The following is a 17,517-nucleotide window of genomic DNA, read 5'->3' as shown; positions in this document are numbered from 1 at the left end:
AGCAGATGTGGGCAGTGAAAGGCAAATGGTATACATCTTGTTTTTTTTTCTCAAGGAGGACCTGTAAAGTCAGTCATTGAGTACCCTGATGCTTTTTGTTACACCAGTCCTCTGTGTTGCTAATAGCAATACCTTTGCTAGCTAATAGAAAAATCTTTTGAGACGGTTACTAGCTATGTGGTCTTAAAACACTAGTGAGAGTTGGGCTTTGAAGTACTTTGGTTTCATCAAGCAGAGTAGTGGGCACTGCACATCAGCTTGGTTTAACCACGTTCTCAGACTTCTAAAATGTCATGATAGGCTGGTTTGGAGTACTTGAAAGCTGTGGATTGACTGTGTGTTTTTATTTTTGTGAGGGTGGTGGTGGTGGTGGTAGAATTAAAACTGCTTTCTGATGGAAATAACAGCAGCTCTTCCTGATGCCAGGCTTACAAATGCAGTGATACTGTATTTCTGCATCATTTCAAAACAGCGCTGGAGTAGCTCACCAGCAGCGGAGCAGGAAGCTTTGTCTTTGTAGAAGATGTGGGGAAATGCAACTAAGGAGTTGACGCAAATGGCATCTTAAGTGGCTTCACAGAAGTAGTGGTGATGGAACTAAAAATTGAAGCTCGGACAAGTCAGTCCAGAGTACTTGTGAGCCTGCCCTTGCTTCCCAGAAGAGACCTGGTTTATCTCTCTGGAGCTGCTGGGAGTGGAGCTGTGACTTCTGAAAGTGCAGTCCTAACTATCCCCAAATAGCTTGAAAGAGCTTTCTTGTTGTTCCCTGGCTGAAGTAATCTTAGTGAAGGGCCAGCATTTCCCTACGTAAGCTCCCGTTTTCAGGGATTGGTTCACCTAATATATTTATATACACATACTCTTAAACTCTCAAAAAATAAACACCTAGTACACTCTGCTCCTTGTCCAGAGCTGCGTAGTGTTCAAAAGCAGAATTTCAGAAATACAACCATTTTGCATTGCAGTGTAGCAAACCTCTCATTCCTTGCAAAAGTGAGAATGAAAATGCTTTGGCAAATAGCTTTGATTTAAACTGAAAAGCCTCTGGTTTTCAGAGCTGCTTTTAAAGCAAAGGGCTAGTTTGGCTTTTGATCCTCTTAAGCTGGGTTATTTGATGTGAAAAACGCCCTGGGTACTCTGCTGCAGAGGGGAGCAGCTTTTCAGTTCTCTGTGTGTGGCTTCAGGAGAGGGCCTGGCAGAGCGCGGGGTGGTGGGGGGCTCGGGGGGCCCGGCCGCACGGCTCTGTAAATAAAGGGGCCTCTATTTCTTTGGATTCTTTTGCTGGAACTAAATATCATGATCAGTGAAACTCTTACCTCATTAAAGGAACAAGTCAGGCTCCTTCAGCGTATGCGCAGTGCTGCATGTGGTCTGTTCTGCTGAGCTGATTTGCTGAAAGGGAATTTTAACCCAAAGAATGGCATGTAATATATGACCTTGGCTTTCAAAAGGTTTATTTTTGTTCATGCTACAAAATAAGGTTTTAATATTAAATATAGGGTTGGATTTGACTTGGCAGATACCAGAGCCTTCCATTACTGCTGTAGTCATAATATAAAACTATCTGATGTGTGCCAGTGGGCATGCAGAAAGCCAAGAATTTCTCCATCAGTATTTGTTTTTGTGAAAACTTATCCAGCTGCTTTGAAATTGGGTTGGCTATAAAGGTGATGTGCCCTTGTGTTGGAGCGGGCAAAGCAATGGTGGGCACAGTATGATCTATGCTGTCGCTTTATAGTTAGTATCTTTAGTTTTGGGGTAAAATATTGAAATTTTTTTTATTTTTAATTTTTTTCCTTCTTAGCGTTTTAGGGGTATTGAAAAGAAACTTCTACTCAAAACTGCAGGGTTCAGCAGAATGAAGGCATAAACCAAACTATGTGAACTATTCAGATCTGTTAGTACAGAAACTTAATGCTGTGTTGCAACTCCCCATTTATGTACCTGGGGCTGTGCACCGATACAAAATAGTAATTTTGAGGTTTCCTTCTTGCACATGCTCCATCTCAGATCATTGTCTTACTATAAAGCTGAGGCACTTTTGGACTGCTGCATTGTGATTGTTTTGTCGAAGAAATGACCTGCAAAGGATTTCAGTGTTGAGACTGCTGAACTGCGCTCCAAAGCCTTTGTTCTAAATTGGCTGTAGTCTGAATTGGTCACCTTCAGATTTAAAAATAAAATAAAACAAACAACCAAAACCACCCCAAAGCTGCCACCACCCCAGCCCCCACCTCCCTTGCTCACAAAGAAGCCAACCCCAAATAGTGCCAGAATCTTGCTTCTGTAGAACAAAATGTGTGTAATAAAAACATTTTACCTCTGCAGTTGACACAGGAGTGGGGTCAGGCTAACCTGCTGTGGATGCTTTGCTGCCCACTCGGAAGGGAACAAATCAGTACAGGTGCAGGTAGCTGTGAACTTGGTGGGTCAATGGAAGAAGTCATGAGCACACCTGGCTTCCATGTGCTTCAACAGGACTTACTCCATTTATGGGTTATCCTCATACCTCTACCCAGCTTTGTATGGAAATGAGGCTTGTTCAGTCTGTCTCTTCTGGAACTGTATTTTTTTTTTTTTAGCTTGTTTGTTGACCATAGCTGGCTGAAGGTTGTTGACTTTTCTGAAAGTTTGGTGAAAATTTGGAACTTGTGGGAAGGAGCATGAGTTTGAACATCTACAAGCCTGCAAGGTGTGATCCTTTTTTTTTTGTCCAGTTCCTCAGGAGCTTCCTAATATAACCCCCAAACAGTGGGGATGTACCCTATAAGGACGAGGCTGCTGTGAGAATCCAGTGTTTCTTAATGGAAGTAATGGAACATCTTGGTATAAATAAACTTCTTTATGGGGAATCTCAATTTACTAGCTCCCTGATCGTGGATGGGTTTCTTGGTTATGGTAGGTGCATCTCTTGTTGGTAAAGCCTTGTACAAAAATGGATGTATGTGATTCGAGGGAATGAGCAGCTGCTTACAGCCCAGATATAAGGGAGGAGTCTCTTTATCCTTGTGGGGGATAAAAAGCCATTTGCTTGGTCTCCCATTCATATGGCATGTGTAAATGAAGGTCTTGGGCTCCTGACCGGGCAAATTATTTCCTGTGCATTTGTTGGCTGTGGCTGCTACTTGCCTCTCCACCAGTGGAGTGAAGCATCCTTATTCTCACAGACTTTGGAGTCAGAGCCAGTATAAGCACTTGCTCCCTAGTGAAGAGGACTTGTGTAAGAGAAGCCAAGCTGTGTAACTTGACTACTGGATTCTTTCTGTGATTTTTCGTTAGAACAAGGGTCAGAGGCACATGGCAGGGTTATAGATTCATTTAGTTCCTGAAGCTCACGTCTGCCTCCATTCTTATTTACATCCCCCGAACCTTGGCCAGGAGCTCTGGTCCTGGATTATGATCCATTGTTCATTGAGAGAAATTTTATGGCAGCTGTTGAAACTACATTCAACTTAGTTTCAAATACAATATTTTTTTTGAAGAATAAAAGCAAAAGCTTTGGCAAAAATGCTAACTGAAAATTACTATCCTAATTACATTCTGAATATTAGTATTTCTTCCTATGAAAGACTTGTTGGAATTAAACATAAAGGATTTCTAAACTGTTTGCAAGCGCTTAAAGCCACATGTATCACAGTTTCTTCAAAAACAAATTACCAACCTAAAATTGAACAGATCAAAGACTTTTACTTTATAGACTGTTACCTCAGAACAACTGCACAATACAGGTGAATTTCATGTATTTAAGTTTTCACTGTAACAAACCAGTGTATTTTCAGCAACATGTGACCACTAACTATTCAAAAATATTTTAAACCTGATCTTTAAATACAAATCTTTTACATGCAAATAAGATTTTTCTAAGATTTAACTTTTAAGAATTGGAGAATTATAAACATTGTATTCTGTTGTATTTTTTGAGTGTTTTTTAGAAGATACATAGCTGGATTCTTTAGAGGGTTTTAAAATCTTAGAAGGGAAGTAACTTACTGCTTGTTTCCTTATTTTTTATTCTATATGTTTGCTAGCAGCTTTCTGCTTTAGAGTCTTTTTCATTATCATATAAAATCATGCAAGTAACATTGCCTGTCAGTTCTACTGCTTTGTTACTACTGATATGTTGCTTACCAGCAACGTTGTCCTAAATGCTCATCTTGCTTTAAATTTGATGGACGCTCACCTGAACACTTATTACTCAGTAACTTGCATATGGATCAACATAAAGCATGTGTGGTCTTCTAAACAGTTATTTCTGGGAAGCAGAGAGAGATCAGTGGAGTTCAAAAAAAAACCCCACTAAACTCTAACTCGATGCATACTAGAAGTAAAGCTGTGTTGTTTCAGAACATGCCTTGAAAGGAGGAAATTCAATAGGGAGGCATCTTTCAAAAAATTTTAACTGTGAAAGATCAGCTCGAAGGCTTTTTGCTAACTTTGATGGTTCTTAAGATTGACCCATTCATAATGTGTTTCAGTTTCTGGTGTATGCTTTTTCCTGGAATCAATCCTTGAAAACTATCCACTTTGAAATGTTTTTGTTTCTCCCTTTAAGAAATATTTCAGTTTTTCCTTTGCTAACTGATATGTGAAACTAATAAAACACTACAGGGGTACTGAATGTACAAAGTACAACTTTGCATTTGTGAGGCTATCACCATCCTGTATCAATCTTTTTGGTAGACCTGCATGTGTGATTGCAGAACACAGATTTTGCTGCGCATCTAGATTCCACTCCCTGCCTGCCTGGTTATTCAGTAAGCTCCTGCTTTGTTTAAGAACCAAATGTAATTATTTGACTTGTTGCTTAAAGGTGCACTTGTTTCCTAAAAGGGGTTTTATATGTACCAGTTGAACATTCTGAAATGCATTTTATGCTCTGTTCATAGAGAATTTGCTTCCATAATACATAATTCTCAAGTTCTTTGTTGAGAATAATGTGGAGAGAAATAAAAATGGACACGCTTGTATATTTTTATACTAACGAAATAAAGTCTGTATTTGATATATTGTTTACTCCCCTTTACTGCAGATGTCTGACTGACTTTAAATACCTACTGTCTTGTTTTCAGTTACAGATTGTTTTTTATTTTTATTTTTTTCCCGTCATAGCATGTTAGGGGTGTTGAAAAGAAACTTCCACTCAAAACTGCAGGGTTCAGCAGAATGAAGATGTAAACCAAACTACGTGAACTATTCAGATGTGTTATTACAGAAACTTAATGCTTTGTTGCAGCTTCCAGTTTATGTACCTGGGGCTGTGCACTGATACAAAATAGTAATTTTGAGGTTTTCTTCCTGCACATGCTCCATCTCAGATCATTGTCTTACTATAAAGCTGAGGCACTTTTGGACTGCTGCATTGTGATTGCTGTTGTTAATCTCTTTGGGCTGTCCCATTGTCTAGTTCTGTCCTTGCGTAGATTTCTAAATTACTTTCATTACATTATTTGGAAGTCTACTACAGTCAAACTTCCCTTGAAGAATCCTCAAATAAATTTACATTTCATGATGAATGAGTTGCATTGATGCTTAAGTCTGATCAGTGTTAACACTTGTCATTAGACAGGGGCACTATAAAGCATTTCTGCTTCAAACCACACTCCTTACTATTGGAACAATCCTTCCAATACTTGGAGCTGGTCACCCCACTGCTGGTGAGCTGTGTTTTTCAGATGGAAAGTGCTCTCATTACTTTCCCGACTGGTTTTAGAAGTATGTTTATGCTTTGTGCGTTGCATCTTCTGTATGTGTCAGCATCCAAGGCATTTGCAGAGTTTCTCCAGAGAATTTGCCAGTGGCTGCAGGTGTTGGAGATTTGAACTTGCAAAATGATACTGGTTTATGAAAGGTTCTGTAAGGTGTCTTTATGCTCCGTGTAAATCATTCCTTCTTTCCTCTACCTTTGTGGAACTGCCACAGCAAACGAGCAAGGGATGCAATGATGGTGGTAAAAAGGACACGGATGTCCCCAGCTTGCTGTCAGGCTTGCAAGTTTATCTATTTGTCCGTGAGGTTTCTCATTTTCCATGGACAAATGTGGCATTTTTAGCTGTTGGGGTCTTGGAACAGGAAATTTCCCATATGTATAAATATTAATAAAAAAAAAATATTGAGGTCTGGCTTTGTGGAAGCAAAGAATAGTATTGGGGTATCCTTTATTTATTCATTTTTGTTATAGCCTTGATACCTCAATTATGACACTGTTCTGCTGGGTAGAACCTATCTTACCAAACCAAATAAATTGGCACCAACCTCTGTCAAATGAGGAAATGGCCAAACTACTGCTTCTTGAACAGTAATTGTCATATTCAGTGCTTTTACACTGTTATCTTAGATATACAAGGAGAATGTGTGCAGGCATATACAGCAGCAAAATAAAATTAGTGCATTGTGTGAGAAGTTACTAACTTTCTACCTGCATCATCTTGTTTCCCTCTCCCCTGCTGACCATCCGCAATGCAGAAATTGTGTGCTGCACGTCAAAATATTCAGCTGTTTCAACTCAGAAACCTACTACCCAGTAGTTTAGTTGCATTTCTCTTCTCAATGTGTCAAAATTTGAATTCACAAGGTATTTTCTGTTAAATACTTTCTTTGGCATTCCAGTTTAGCTATCAGTGCAAAACTTACAATGATGTTTTAAAAACAAAATCTGGTTGCTGAAAATCCCACATACTCTGGTTACAAGAAGTATGTTGTGACTTTTTCTTTTTCACTCCCTCCAGGTTTACGGGAACAGATGGACCAAGTGGTTTTGGATTTGAGCTGACATTTCGACTAAAGAGAGAAACGGGGGAGTCGGCACCACCTACCTGGCCGGCAGAGTTAATGCAAGGCTTAGCCAGATACGTCTTCCAGTCAGGTACTGCAGGGTTAAATACGCTGCCTCACTTTTCCCTGCTGCCCTTCTGAAGGGCCACTCGGTGTGACACCTGTCTCATTGTCACTCAATCAAATCTTGGAAATTATCTTTGTGTGGGAACCCAACAGAGTGTGTTCCTTCCATTAGCCCAGCCTGCTGGGGACAAAACCCAACTGCCTTTCAGGTAACTCCAAATCCCTAGTATTGAAAAGCTGAAGATAAGGAACAGTTAGTAACCATAGGAAGCCTGCCTGGTGACTGTTGCTTTCCTGTGTTACTGGTTTCACTTTTTCTCTGTAAGAAAACCTAATTTGCTTATTCTGAAATGGCTGGGAAGTACCCATATGATAAGGTCTCACTTCCCAACAGAAGGGCAGTAACGTCCAAAAAAGTTGCAGTTCCTTCACCAATAAATCTCTTCCTATGGTCTCTGCAGTTGAGCAGCACCAATGTATGTAAACAAGGAGTTACTGAGTTAAGAAAATGTAAAAGTCAAAAGGGACACCAAGGCTGGGAGGGCTAAGGAATTAACAATCAGGAAATATTAATATGGATGGAGACTTGCCAGAAAACTGGGAATCAGGGTGTCTATAAAACAACCTCTTGTACTACTCTTTCTGGGTTTTGTTTATACCACTAGACTGAATATTAGTTTGTAGTGTGAGCACATGAAGACCCATGGAATGGTTGAGTGCATAATGTATTTGAAAGGCACTCTCCAGCATCACAAGAACTGAGTGAAGGTATTTGAAGAACTTTTTTTAACCTAGTTGGAAGTCCTTTACAAATAAAGTACCTTCTAAATAAATGATTACTGAATTTGTAACATTTGGTACTTGCTCTACTAGTTGATAAATTGCTCAGTAACTTCTGATTCTATTGCTGTTTTTCATTCAGCTGGCTTACTCCGAAAGGGGAAAGGTCTAGATGAAAACAGATTGCTCTGCTAACCTCTGTGACAAATCTCTGAGGCAGTGGAAACTCTTGTGGGGTATTTTTTCTAAATATTGACTGACAGAGACCGATGTCAGCACAGATTATCACTTATCTTCATATTGGGAGTGTGTGTCTCTTGTTGCAGTTTAAAATGATACAACCTTTTTTATTTTTTAACCTTTGCTGTGTAACTATCTTCTCTGGGCTTTTTTGGGCTCACCTTTCTCTCTTGATTTTTGCAACTCTTGAGCATCTAAATCCACATGACTGTCATCATTTTTTCCATTGATGAGGTTCCCCTCCTGCATGAATTGTATTATACAGTAGCATGCTATATGTTAACTATCTTACATATAAGACCCTTTTTGGACCCTTTTAAAGTTTTTAGTCCAGTGTAAGTTCTCATAACAGTCTCTTTAATAGAGTAGTTTCAGTGCCTTTTACTTGCATATTAAGCAGCCCCTCTATAGCGGTTGCTTGTTTGTCTCACCCTTTTCATAGGTGAGAAGAGGTCTACAAAGTGAAACAGGATTTGGTAGGGTACTTTGGGACAAATTTCTCAGTGACTAAGCTGTCACTTGGGACATAGACTACTTGTTTGCTTTCCTACACTAATGCAGTCTCATCTTTCTGACTTCAAAGCAAATAAACTGTTTTTAAACTGGAAAGAGTGGTTGTGGCCATGCATATCAGTCTTAAAATGAACTTCTAAGGGCCTCCAGCGTTGTTCTCTGCTTATCCATGCTGGTTTTGACTTTCTATCCACTATGATTCTTTAAAGGCACTGATCAAGTATATGTTAATGGATTCTAGCCTCTGGGTGTTTAGCTCTCAATTTACGTTATTAAAGAAAACAGTGTATGAATCATACATTGACCTTTTTCTTTGTATATGAAATTGAGTATGAGCCAACACCATGCTCATCATGCAGTAGGCAAACCACACGCTGGGTTACCTTAGGAGGAGCATGAGCAGCAGATTAAGGAAAGTTTTTCCCACTTTGGCATGGCACTGGGGAAGCCTCACTTAAAATACTGTGTCCTGTTTTGGGCCTCCTGGTTTAAGAGATGATGAAAAACTGGGGAGAATCCAGGGTGGTTGGGGTCCTAGAGCACATGAGCTATGAGTAGAGCTGGAGGAAGCAGGGCTGGTTTAACCTGTAAAGAGAAGGTGCAGGGTGATCTAATGGGAGCCTACAGCTTTTAGGAGAGTAGTTACAAGATTGTGAGGTCAAGCCCTAGATAATACAACAAGGGGCTACAGGTCTGAATTGTAGGATGGGATGTTCTGGAAGGGCTTCAAGGAAAACTTACAAGGAGAGTGGCAAAGGACGGGGAACAGAGAGAGAGGTAGGTGATCTCCGTTCCCGAAAAGGTTCAGGATTTATCTCAGCAAAGCTACAACTGCCCTGATCTAGCATTGGTGATGGCTCTACTTCAAATAGGAGGCTGGATGAGAGACCTCCAGAGGCCCCTTAAAATATCACAGAAGAATTAGATTTTTTTTTTTTTTCCCCCATACAGCCTCATGCCCTTCAGCAAGCAGCTGTATGCTGTCACCAAGTATTACCAACTGTTCCTTGCCCTGTATAAAAGGAACCAAACTGTATGCTGTTGCACCAAGTGATCAAGCTCTAGTTTTATTTTAGTACAAATTTGTTTGTCACCTGTCTCTTTTGAATAAGAACTTTCTTAGGCTAAAATCTTCCGGCTAATCATAGATGTCAGCTTAATCCTGACAAGGTGATGTATTTAAAATAAGACTTGTAATGGGGCAGGCTCCGTCATGTTTCTTCTTGATCTCTCAAGGCAATACCAGCTGACCATAGCTAGATGCAGTCATTTTCTAATGTAGTGTAAGCTCCCTTCATTGTTCTGCAGTCCCCAATCCTGCCACATCTGATGTGTCCTGCTTTGATGTAATTCCAGGAGCCTGTCCCCTCTCAGTCTGGCAGTCTTCAGAGCAATTCCCATGTTCTCCCTTGCATCGCCCCTGGGTAATCAGACACTTAGTACCCAGCAGTGTTGTGTTTTGGGGGGTGTTCTGCCTAATGAGATTTCCCCCAGTTTAACATGTTCACTTGCAAAGACAAGTGAGCTTTTGCTGTTGTATTTTTCCCTTGGTCTTTTACAAGACTTCTTTTGTCAGATGTTAAAACTTCAAAACTATGAAGTATTTAAAGAGGGTATTCTTTTGAAGTCCATTGGTCACTAGACAGGCTGTAGCATAACAGCATTGTTTTACACGATGAAAAGCTTCTTCTTGCTTAAGTTCTTTCTGACTGTGCCACTTGGAACATTTGTCAAATGCAACAATAAGCATTGTTTGACCCTGGTGTATGTACCTTAACATTGTCCTCTTCAGTTGTTTAAAAAAATATACCTGTGGAGTCTGTAATACTCAAATAGCCTTAAAAACATTTTATGAACTGAAACAACTTAAGTAATGCTTCCACTCTGAACACGAAGCAAGAAAAAAAATAACACTGGCAGGAACTTTTTGGATAGGCTCCAAGCACTTTCGCATGTCAAAAGATTGTTTAATTTGAAAGCTATGCTAAGAACTAAATTCTTATCTTGACCAACAAGCCAATTTTTTGGTTATCGTAGATGTGCTTTGCTGGGTCCAGTTGAATTTGGGGGAGAGTAAGGTGTAGTTATACTCCTGCTGAACCTGAGCATTCTTAGATGATGATGACTGAGTTGAAGACTCATCTAGCAGCTACTACTGTCCTAAATATTATTACTGTGTATTGCAGTTGCAAACCGTGTCTCATTGCAAGTGATGTATTTTTGTAACAAACACTTCCAGGCAAATGAATGTTGTGTTCCTTTGTTTCCATCTATCCTGCACTGTGACTGTGCTTTAGAAAATCAGTCTTCTGCATTGAATTTCAGACCTCTTTGAGCCTTGGCTTCTCTGTTCACTGTAACAAACACTTGATGCTTTGTGCTTTTGATTAAATGGCACTACTTCCCCTCCCTCAACAAAACCAAGCTTGCAAGTCTCAAAAAATTGTATGTGTGGCTTTATCTGTTCTTAATTTTATCACTGTTTGACCATGACCACAAATTCCAACTCTGTTAGTTTTAAAAAACCCAAAACCTGCAAACCTTGAAAATGAAGCTTTGCATAATTCAGTGACCTTAGCTTGTCATGGTTCGTGGTTATACTGAGAGTATCTCATGGTAGAACAAATTTATACTCCAGTTTGAATGAAGAGGAAGAAAAGCTCTTCCAACAGAAAGCTTATCCAGGGCTTATTACAATTGTTAACTCTTTACATACTGCAGTATTAAGATGCTTGATGCGTATAAAGAGGCTATGGTTTGTGTTTTCCTGAAATTAAAATCTGCATCTTATTTTTCCTCTCTAAGGTAAAGTTAGGTTGTTTTCAAGGGCCTACCTGATATACATCATGAGGACAATATATTGATGTAGCATGGAAACAAATGTGTTGTGTGTATGAGTTCTTGCTGCTTCTGTGTTTCTTTGCTTGAAAGAAAACAGCTGCAGCTGTAAGGTACGGGTTTGGAGAAATTGTCAGGAAAAACTCATCATGCATAGAGCTTAAAGATAATGATATAGCATATGTCATGGTTATTTTCTGCAATGCATGAATTGTAGTGGGAAGCTACCTAGTGAAACTAGCTTCAGAAGTGTTAAGATCATGTCCATGAATTACAGGTTTGCAGGTTGGCTGAGCTTGATAATGTTTACCCTAGAACATGTCAGCCTGAGCAGTCTGAGCTCCTGCCATTGCAGGGGAGACTGTTTTTCACCCCTACCACCCCATCCCTTCCCTGCCACCCCACCCCCCAAAAAAAACCCAAACAAACAAAACCAAACTAAACAAACCCAAAACAAAACAGAAACCACCAAAAATGCAAAATCCTGAGGTTTCTAATGGGCCAATCAGACTTCAGGTTTTAAAGTGCTGGGAAAAACAAACCATCTAGAAGGTATCCAGGGATTAATGGACACTCTAGCATGGATTTATCAAGAATAAATCAGAACAACCTAATTGTGATGGAGTAACAGGCACCCTGGGAAGCAGTAAATGTTGGTTACCTTGATACTAGTGAGACTTTTGACATTGTGCCTTCCAGCAAGTGTGTGAGCTGAGGAAATGCAATCTTGATAAAAACTAAAGGAAGAGGGATGCAATACTTGTTGGGTATTTAGATTCTGAGCAATTGTCAATTTGTAGTCCTCAACTACAGAAGGTATGTAGAGTTTGGATTCCTCTAAAATCTGTACTAGAGCTCATGCAATTTGGTGTTGACCGGGATGATGAAATGAACAGTATCTTGATGAAATCTGCAGACACAGAAAAGCTCTATGGCGCAGAGGGCTGGAATTCAGAACAACCTTTTCAAATAATGGAAATTCTCTGAAGTACCAATGTACAGTAAGGTCAGGGAGGCACAACAGGCATGAGGTCCTGTGCTTACGCATGAATAATCCAGTGCACAATTACTAGTTAGGGAAAGGCAGTAGTTCTGAAAGGAGAAGAAAACAATTCAGAGTTACTATCACCAATGAGCTATACCTAAACAAACATGCTCTTTGTGCTGAGGGGTAGAAGTGAAATTATTCTGATGTATAAATAGAAGTGTTCTGTGTATTGCAGATGATAGGGTCATACACTGCAGGCAACATCTTGAAGGGAAAGGGAGAGCTTTGTATCTCATTTTGAGCAAAAGACTTCAAGTCAGATGCATCCCAGTTGGAGAGTCTGGAGGAGAGCAGTAAGAATGACCCAAAGGTCCAGAACATGACCTGTGCAGGAATGACTGGAAGAGTTGTTTGTTTAGTGTAAGGAAGAGAAGATGGAAGGAGGATGTGAGAACAAGCCTTCAAATATGCAAAAGGTTGCTGTGGGGAATAAAGTAATAAATTTTTCATGTGCCTACTGGAGATAGGAGAGGCCTATCACTACTAAAATTTCTGTGAGGTAGGCTTAGGGTTTGTCATTAGGAAAAACTTTCAAATGACGAGTGCAGTGAAGCACTGGAATAGTTGCAGATTCCCCATTGCTGCATACCTTTGAGAACAAGTAAAACTATTCTTCGTGGATATTTGTCATATTTTAGGTGAGGGTAGAGTAGGAGCCTTCTTAGTCTCCTGTATATTATATAAATAGATCTTGACCAATGAGATGTCCTCTTCAGGTCGTTTAAACATAATTTTCTATGGTTCCATAAATATGTGATTTATCTTTTTTCATAATCTCCTGATTACTAGTGCACTAAAGGATATTTAAATGTGAGTTTGAAGTCTCAGCTAATTTAAAAGTTTAATATTTAAGCTTTGACTAGTCAGTTGTAGGGAGCTGTTTGTGTCTTGGGGACTGCAAAACAGTAGTAACAAAATGTGCAAGCAAAGGAAGGAAGCATACAAGATGCAACTTGTTGGTGGTGATTTAATGTAGATTTCAGGTGATTACTTCAGAAGAAACTTCTATGAATTATTCCTTAGAAAATTTATTACCTTTCTAAAATGTATATTGGGCAGAAATAATTCCCTCAGGTACATGATAAGTTATACATGTTAATAAAATCATGTCAAAATAACGACCAGACTAGCTATAGCTGATCTGTTGTGTTGGGTTTTTTTCCCACAAACACCTCTCTTGGCATGTCTGCCCCCTCTGCACTGTCATGGTAAGGGATTCCCTTTTCAGAAGATAAGGTATGAAATACCTTCTTTGGTCCTTTAGTTATTTCTGTGAAACCTGCAGGAACTTGGTATCTGTGAGCTTATGTCCTCTGTCATGATTCAAGTCCGTGGACCACTTTCCCAAAGTTGCTGGAGGAGGGGATGGTTCTGACTGATGCACATGAGTGCCTGAGGCAGCACAGCCACACAAGCCTTCAGCAACCAGGCTGAAAAGCAAACCCAAAATAAGATATGTCTAGCCTTCCTTAGTTATTTCTGACATGTCATACTTTCTTCAGGTAGAAATAAGTGCCTGAGGCTAGTCTGTAGTTTGAGGGAGCACGTACACTGTTCCTGCCTGTGTGCATGTTTGGCCCAGTGCATCAGTCTGGCCCATTATGTCAGCAATCTGTGCTACAGCTTCCCTCTCTTTAAAATAAGAGTGATTACAGGAGTTGTCAGGACTGCAGGTGTAGGTACACTCTTCTTATTCAGCAGTTTTCATCTGATTCAAGTTAGTGTAGTCTGAGCCATGGAGGCACTTTGCATTTGACAGGCAGTATAACTTTTACACTGAAAATGGGACTCAGTGGGATTAAGTGGTTTGACTGGGGTCACAGACCTGCAGCCAATAAGCCAGCAGATACCTTGACACCTGTAGGCCTCATCTTCAGATGTTCTGGAGTCCAGAAAGCTTCAATGTGGTAGCCTCAGTGACTCTTTCCTTTCCAACATGTTTTCAAACATTCCTGGCACAGGTCAATTTCTGTGTGTAAAAAGGAAAAAAGAAAATCCAAACCCAAAACAAACTCCTTGCTTCTTTGAATACAAATGAGGCTTGTCTAGATGTTTGTAAAACAGTGTTTATTTCTTCCCAGTAGGATGACTAAAGCCAAATAAAATCTCCTACTAATTCATATATATTTTTCCCTGGCTGTGCCTTTTTTTTTTTTTTTCAACCTTAGGCAGATTTATTGTTCTTCTGGTTGCTATGGCTCTGTAATATATATATATTTTTTTCTATCATCTGTTTGTAATATTGACCATTTTCCAGTGTAAAGCTGGCCCTGGCTCCTCTGTAGTATTCCAGGACTTTAGATTAAAAATGGGGGGGATTAACTGTGTGTTTTAGCTCCACAAAGAATTATAAATCAACATCAATTTCATTTCAACAGAACCTGTTGTGAACTCCGCTGTGCAAACACTGAAACTATAGCACAGTAAATTGCTGTAGGTGAACAGGACTCAACCAAGTGCGCAGGCTGCGTGCCTTTATTCTGCAAAGGGGTATGGAAACATTAAGTCACTGGTTCCAATTTAACCCAAGTTTGTCATGGCCAAAAGCTCTCATCATCTGATAGTTATTCAGTGGTCCATAAGAAATTGCTTGGGTTTTAGCCTAATTCCTCTTAGACGTTTCCCATAAAACAAGCTGTTCTGTGAGCAGCAGCACAGATCAAGCCTGGTCCTTTACGTCTTTGTGCACTAGCCTCTCTACGTCCCACACTGCTGCAATAAATCCACTTCTCCCCATACTGCTGCCTATGACCTCACCTCCCCAATATTTCCCATCCCTCCACCCCCATCTCCTAAGCCAGCCTTGTCACATCCCCTAGCTTCCAGCTGGGACGTACGTGCTGTGGCTGGTACTAAAGGACGTGCTGGCTGATAAAACAAACCAGTTGCTTGTGTGCAGAGCGGTTGGCTGATGTGCCAGGCACGACAGGCAGCTATCAAGCTCACGCTTCAGTCTCCAACCTGTTGCTGGCTTCCCCTGGAGCTGGCTGGAGGCTCTGAAGTTGTTGGAGAGGGAATTGCCAAATGCAGCTCTTGTAAATTGTCCTGATAGGCATTGCAGCAAAGTGCTGGTTGCAGATGGACCTGGCCCTTTTTACTCTCCCCGGTAGATCACAAATAAAGTTTATGCAGCACTGCTAGTAATCCAGAGAGAAGCATCTGTCTGCAAAGCTGTCAATCAGGCAGACAACACTGAAGAGACCTCATGGAAAATATTTTTGTCTGCAGAAAGGATGACTCTAAGAGGAGACATTTTGTAGGCACATAAATGCAGCTTCTCTTGAAATACTGTCCCAGGGTTGTACAGAGAAGACATTGAAGCTGTGTCTGGATTTAGTGGTACAGTCTTGTTGCTGTTACTGCTTGGGATGCTCAAGGGTTGAAACTTGCCCGCTGGCACTATGTGATCACCCTTTCCTGCCCAAAGCTGGATGCCCGATACCTGTTGCACGTTCCACCAGACGAGGCCCATCCTGCTGTAGCAGCTCTGCTCACTTTGTGTGTGTGTGTGCCCGTGAGTAGCACCAGCTGCAGGAAACCCTTCCTTTTGCAGCACAAGAGATAACAGCTTGCCAGCTTCAGCCAGTGCATGCAGCTGTAACCCATGTTAACTTGATTGTGTGTATAAGCTCTTGGAGGAGAGATGTTAGTGTTGCAGTGTGGCTTTATGTGTTTTTTTCTTTGAGTGCACGTTAAAGGATGGGGCAGCTAGACACCTATCCACTTTCCTGATGTAGCAACTCTCAGGCAAGCCTCCAGAAGCCTCCTTGCTGTTTAGTCTTCGGCATCAAACTTTTTTCTCTAATCCATTTTCTTTTTTTCCTGGGACCATTCTGGGTTTGGTCCAGCAGAGCTCATTAAAAGGCATTATTGTAGCTCTTCTTTTCCCTCTCTCAAAGTAATTGTAAACTTCCAGCCCCTGATTTTAATGTTAAGATGGTCTTACAAACCCTTAGCCCAGGGGTCTGTAGGGAATAAGTGTAACGATATTGACTCTTTGCAACATCCAGGCACTTCTGTGGAGGAAGAGGACAGGTCTTGTCACAGGTGACATAGACTGGTGTGTGGGTCAGCGTGCAGAGGTGCTTCTGCGTTGCCTAGAGTCAATCAACACAGTTCCTCTCTGCGTGCTTCCAAAGCTTAATATTATTTGGCTGGTTTTATGACTGTAATTTTTGGGACATTCAGAGTGCAATGCTTTTATACTCACTTGTGAGACAGGGAAACACACCCAGCTCCATTTTGTTGCTGGGTGCTGAGTTGAGGCACAGGTTTGCCTGTTGCTAGAGAGGAACTCTGCTGTGGCCCTGGATGTGGCTGAGGCTTCCCAGGCTATGAACTAGCATGTGTGGTGGCTCATCCCTCCCTCTGTGAGAGTCCTGTCTCGGTCAGAGTGGTTTCGGTATGGGTGGTAAACTTGCTGAGGGCACAGAGCAGAAATACAGCTGTGAATGCTGCTGAGTGCTGTTATGCCAGTGCACAGGTGGTGTGGTCCTATTCTCCTCCTTCCTGGCAGCATAAGTGGAGTTGCGTGACCTTAGATTTCAGCTGATTAAATTAACTTCTCTTTCTGTTCAGAATAGGCAGGGTGCTGTCCCTTTACAATACTGGAGACACCCCAGTGCCAGGCTCAGTCCTGCTCTTTGCTTTGGAGTGCTGTCAATCCTTCAGCCACTGATGGGACAGTCTAGCAGTTACTTAGCTCTTCTTGGTATCTCCCTGGCCTTTGTTTGGGACTTGCTAGGACGTTGTGCTACACTGGAGAATCTCGTCTCCACAGAATTCCGAATTCCTTTTGCTGCAATGATAGAAAGCCCTCTGACCAGGTTTAAAAAGTGCTGAATGCTTTCTCAGAGGTGAGAACCAACACCACTGCCGTGTGACTCTGCCATTTGCTTTGTCAGTACTGGTGGTATGAACCTGGACTGGGCACAAGGCTCCTCCAGGCTTTCTCCCAGTCTGCAGTTCAGCAGTAGGAAAGCATGACTGGGAACCCAGGAGCTTCCAAGGACATCTGTGCTCTCATTTGACTTGGAGGATGAAAAGTATATGGCTTAGGTTGTTGGTGAGATAGCTATATTATATAAATTAAAGCCTTTTCTTCTCTGCCTCCCTAACCTCATGAAGTTTGGGCTTTTTTTCTCCTGCAGTTTCTCTGGACTCATGGGTCAGGCTGGGTACCTCCTGTGCCTTGTCGTGGAAGTCACTATTGGCTCTCAGACTTCTAGCTCTCAGCTGAGAACAGGTCTCTGACCTTCTCC

At 41.1% G+C, this 17,517-nt stretch overlaps 1 protein-coding gene across 3 annotated transcripts in view; it reads left to right on the top strand.

Moving 5' to 3' along the window:
* The window catches only part of SUFU (SUFU negative regulator of hedgehog signaling), a 102,110-nt gene that overhangs the window by 23,751 nt on the left and 60,842 nt on the right, over positions 1 to 17,517 (top strand). For all 3 annotated transcript variants that reach the window (XM_042789006.1, XM_042789002.1, XM_042788995.1), the window contains exon 3: positions 6,726 to 6,862. In XM_042789006.1, the coding sequence (XP_042644940.1) occupies positions 6,726 to 6,862 (137 nt within the window). The remainder of the gene's footprint in view (positions 1 to 6,725; positions 6,863 to 17,517) is intronic.

The sequence above is a fragment of the Tyto alba genome, unplaced genomic scaffold, assembly GCF_018691265.1.
Source record: "Tyto alba isolate M040663 unplaced genomic scaffold, T.alba_DEE_v4.0 Super-Scaffold_1, whole genome shotgun sequence".
Taxonomy (NCBI): Eukaryota; Metazoa; Chordata; class Aves; order Strigiformes; family Tytonidae; genus Tyto; species Tyto alba.
Note: the sequence above shows the minus strand (reverse complement) of the source record. Positions and strands in the feature narration are given on the sequence as shown.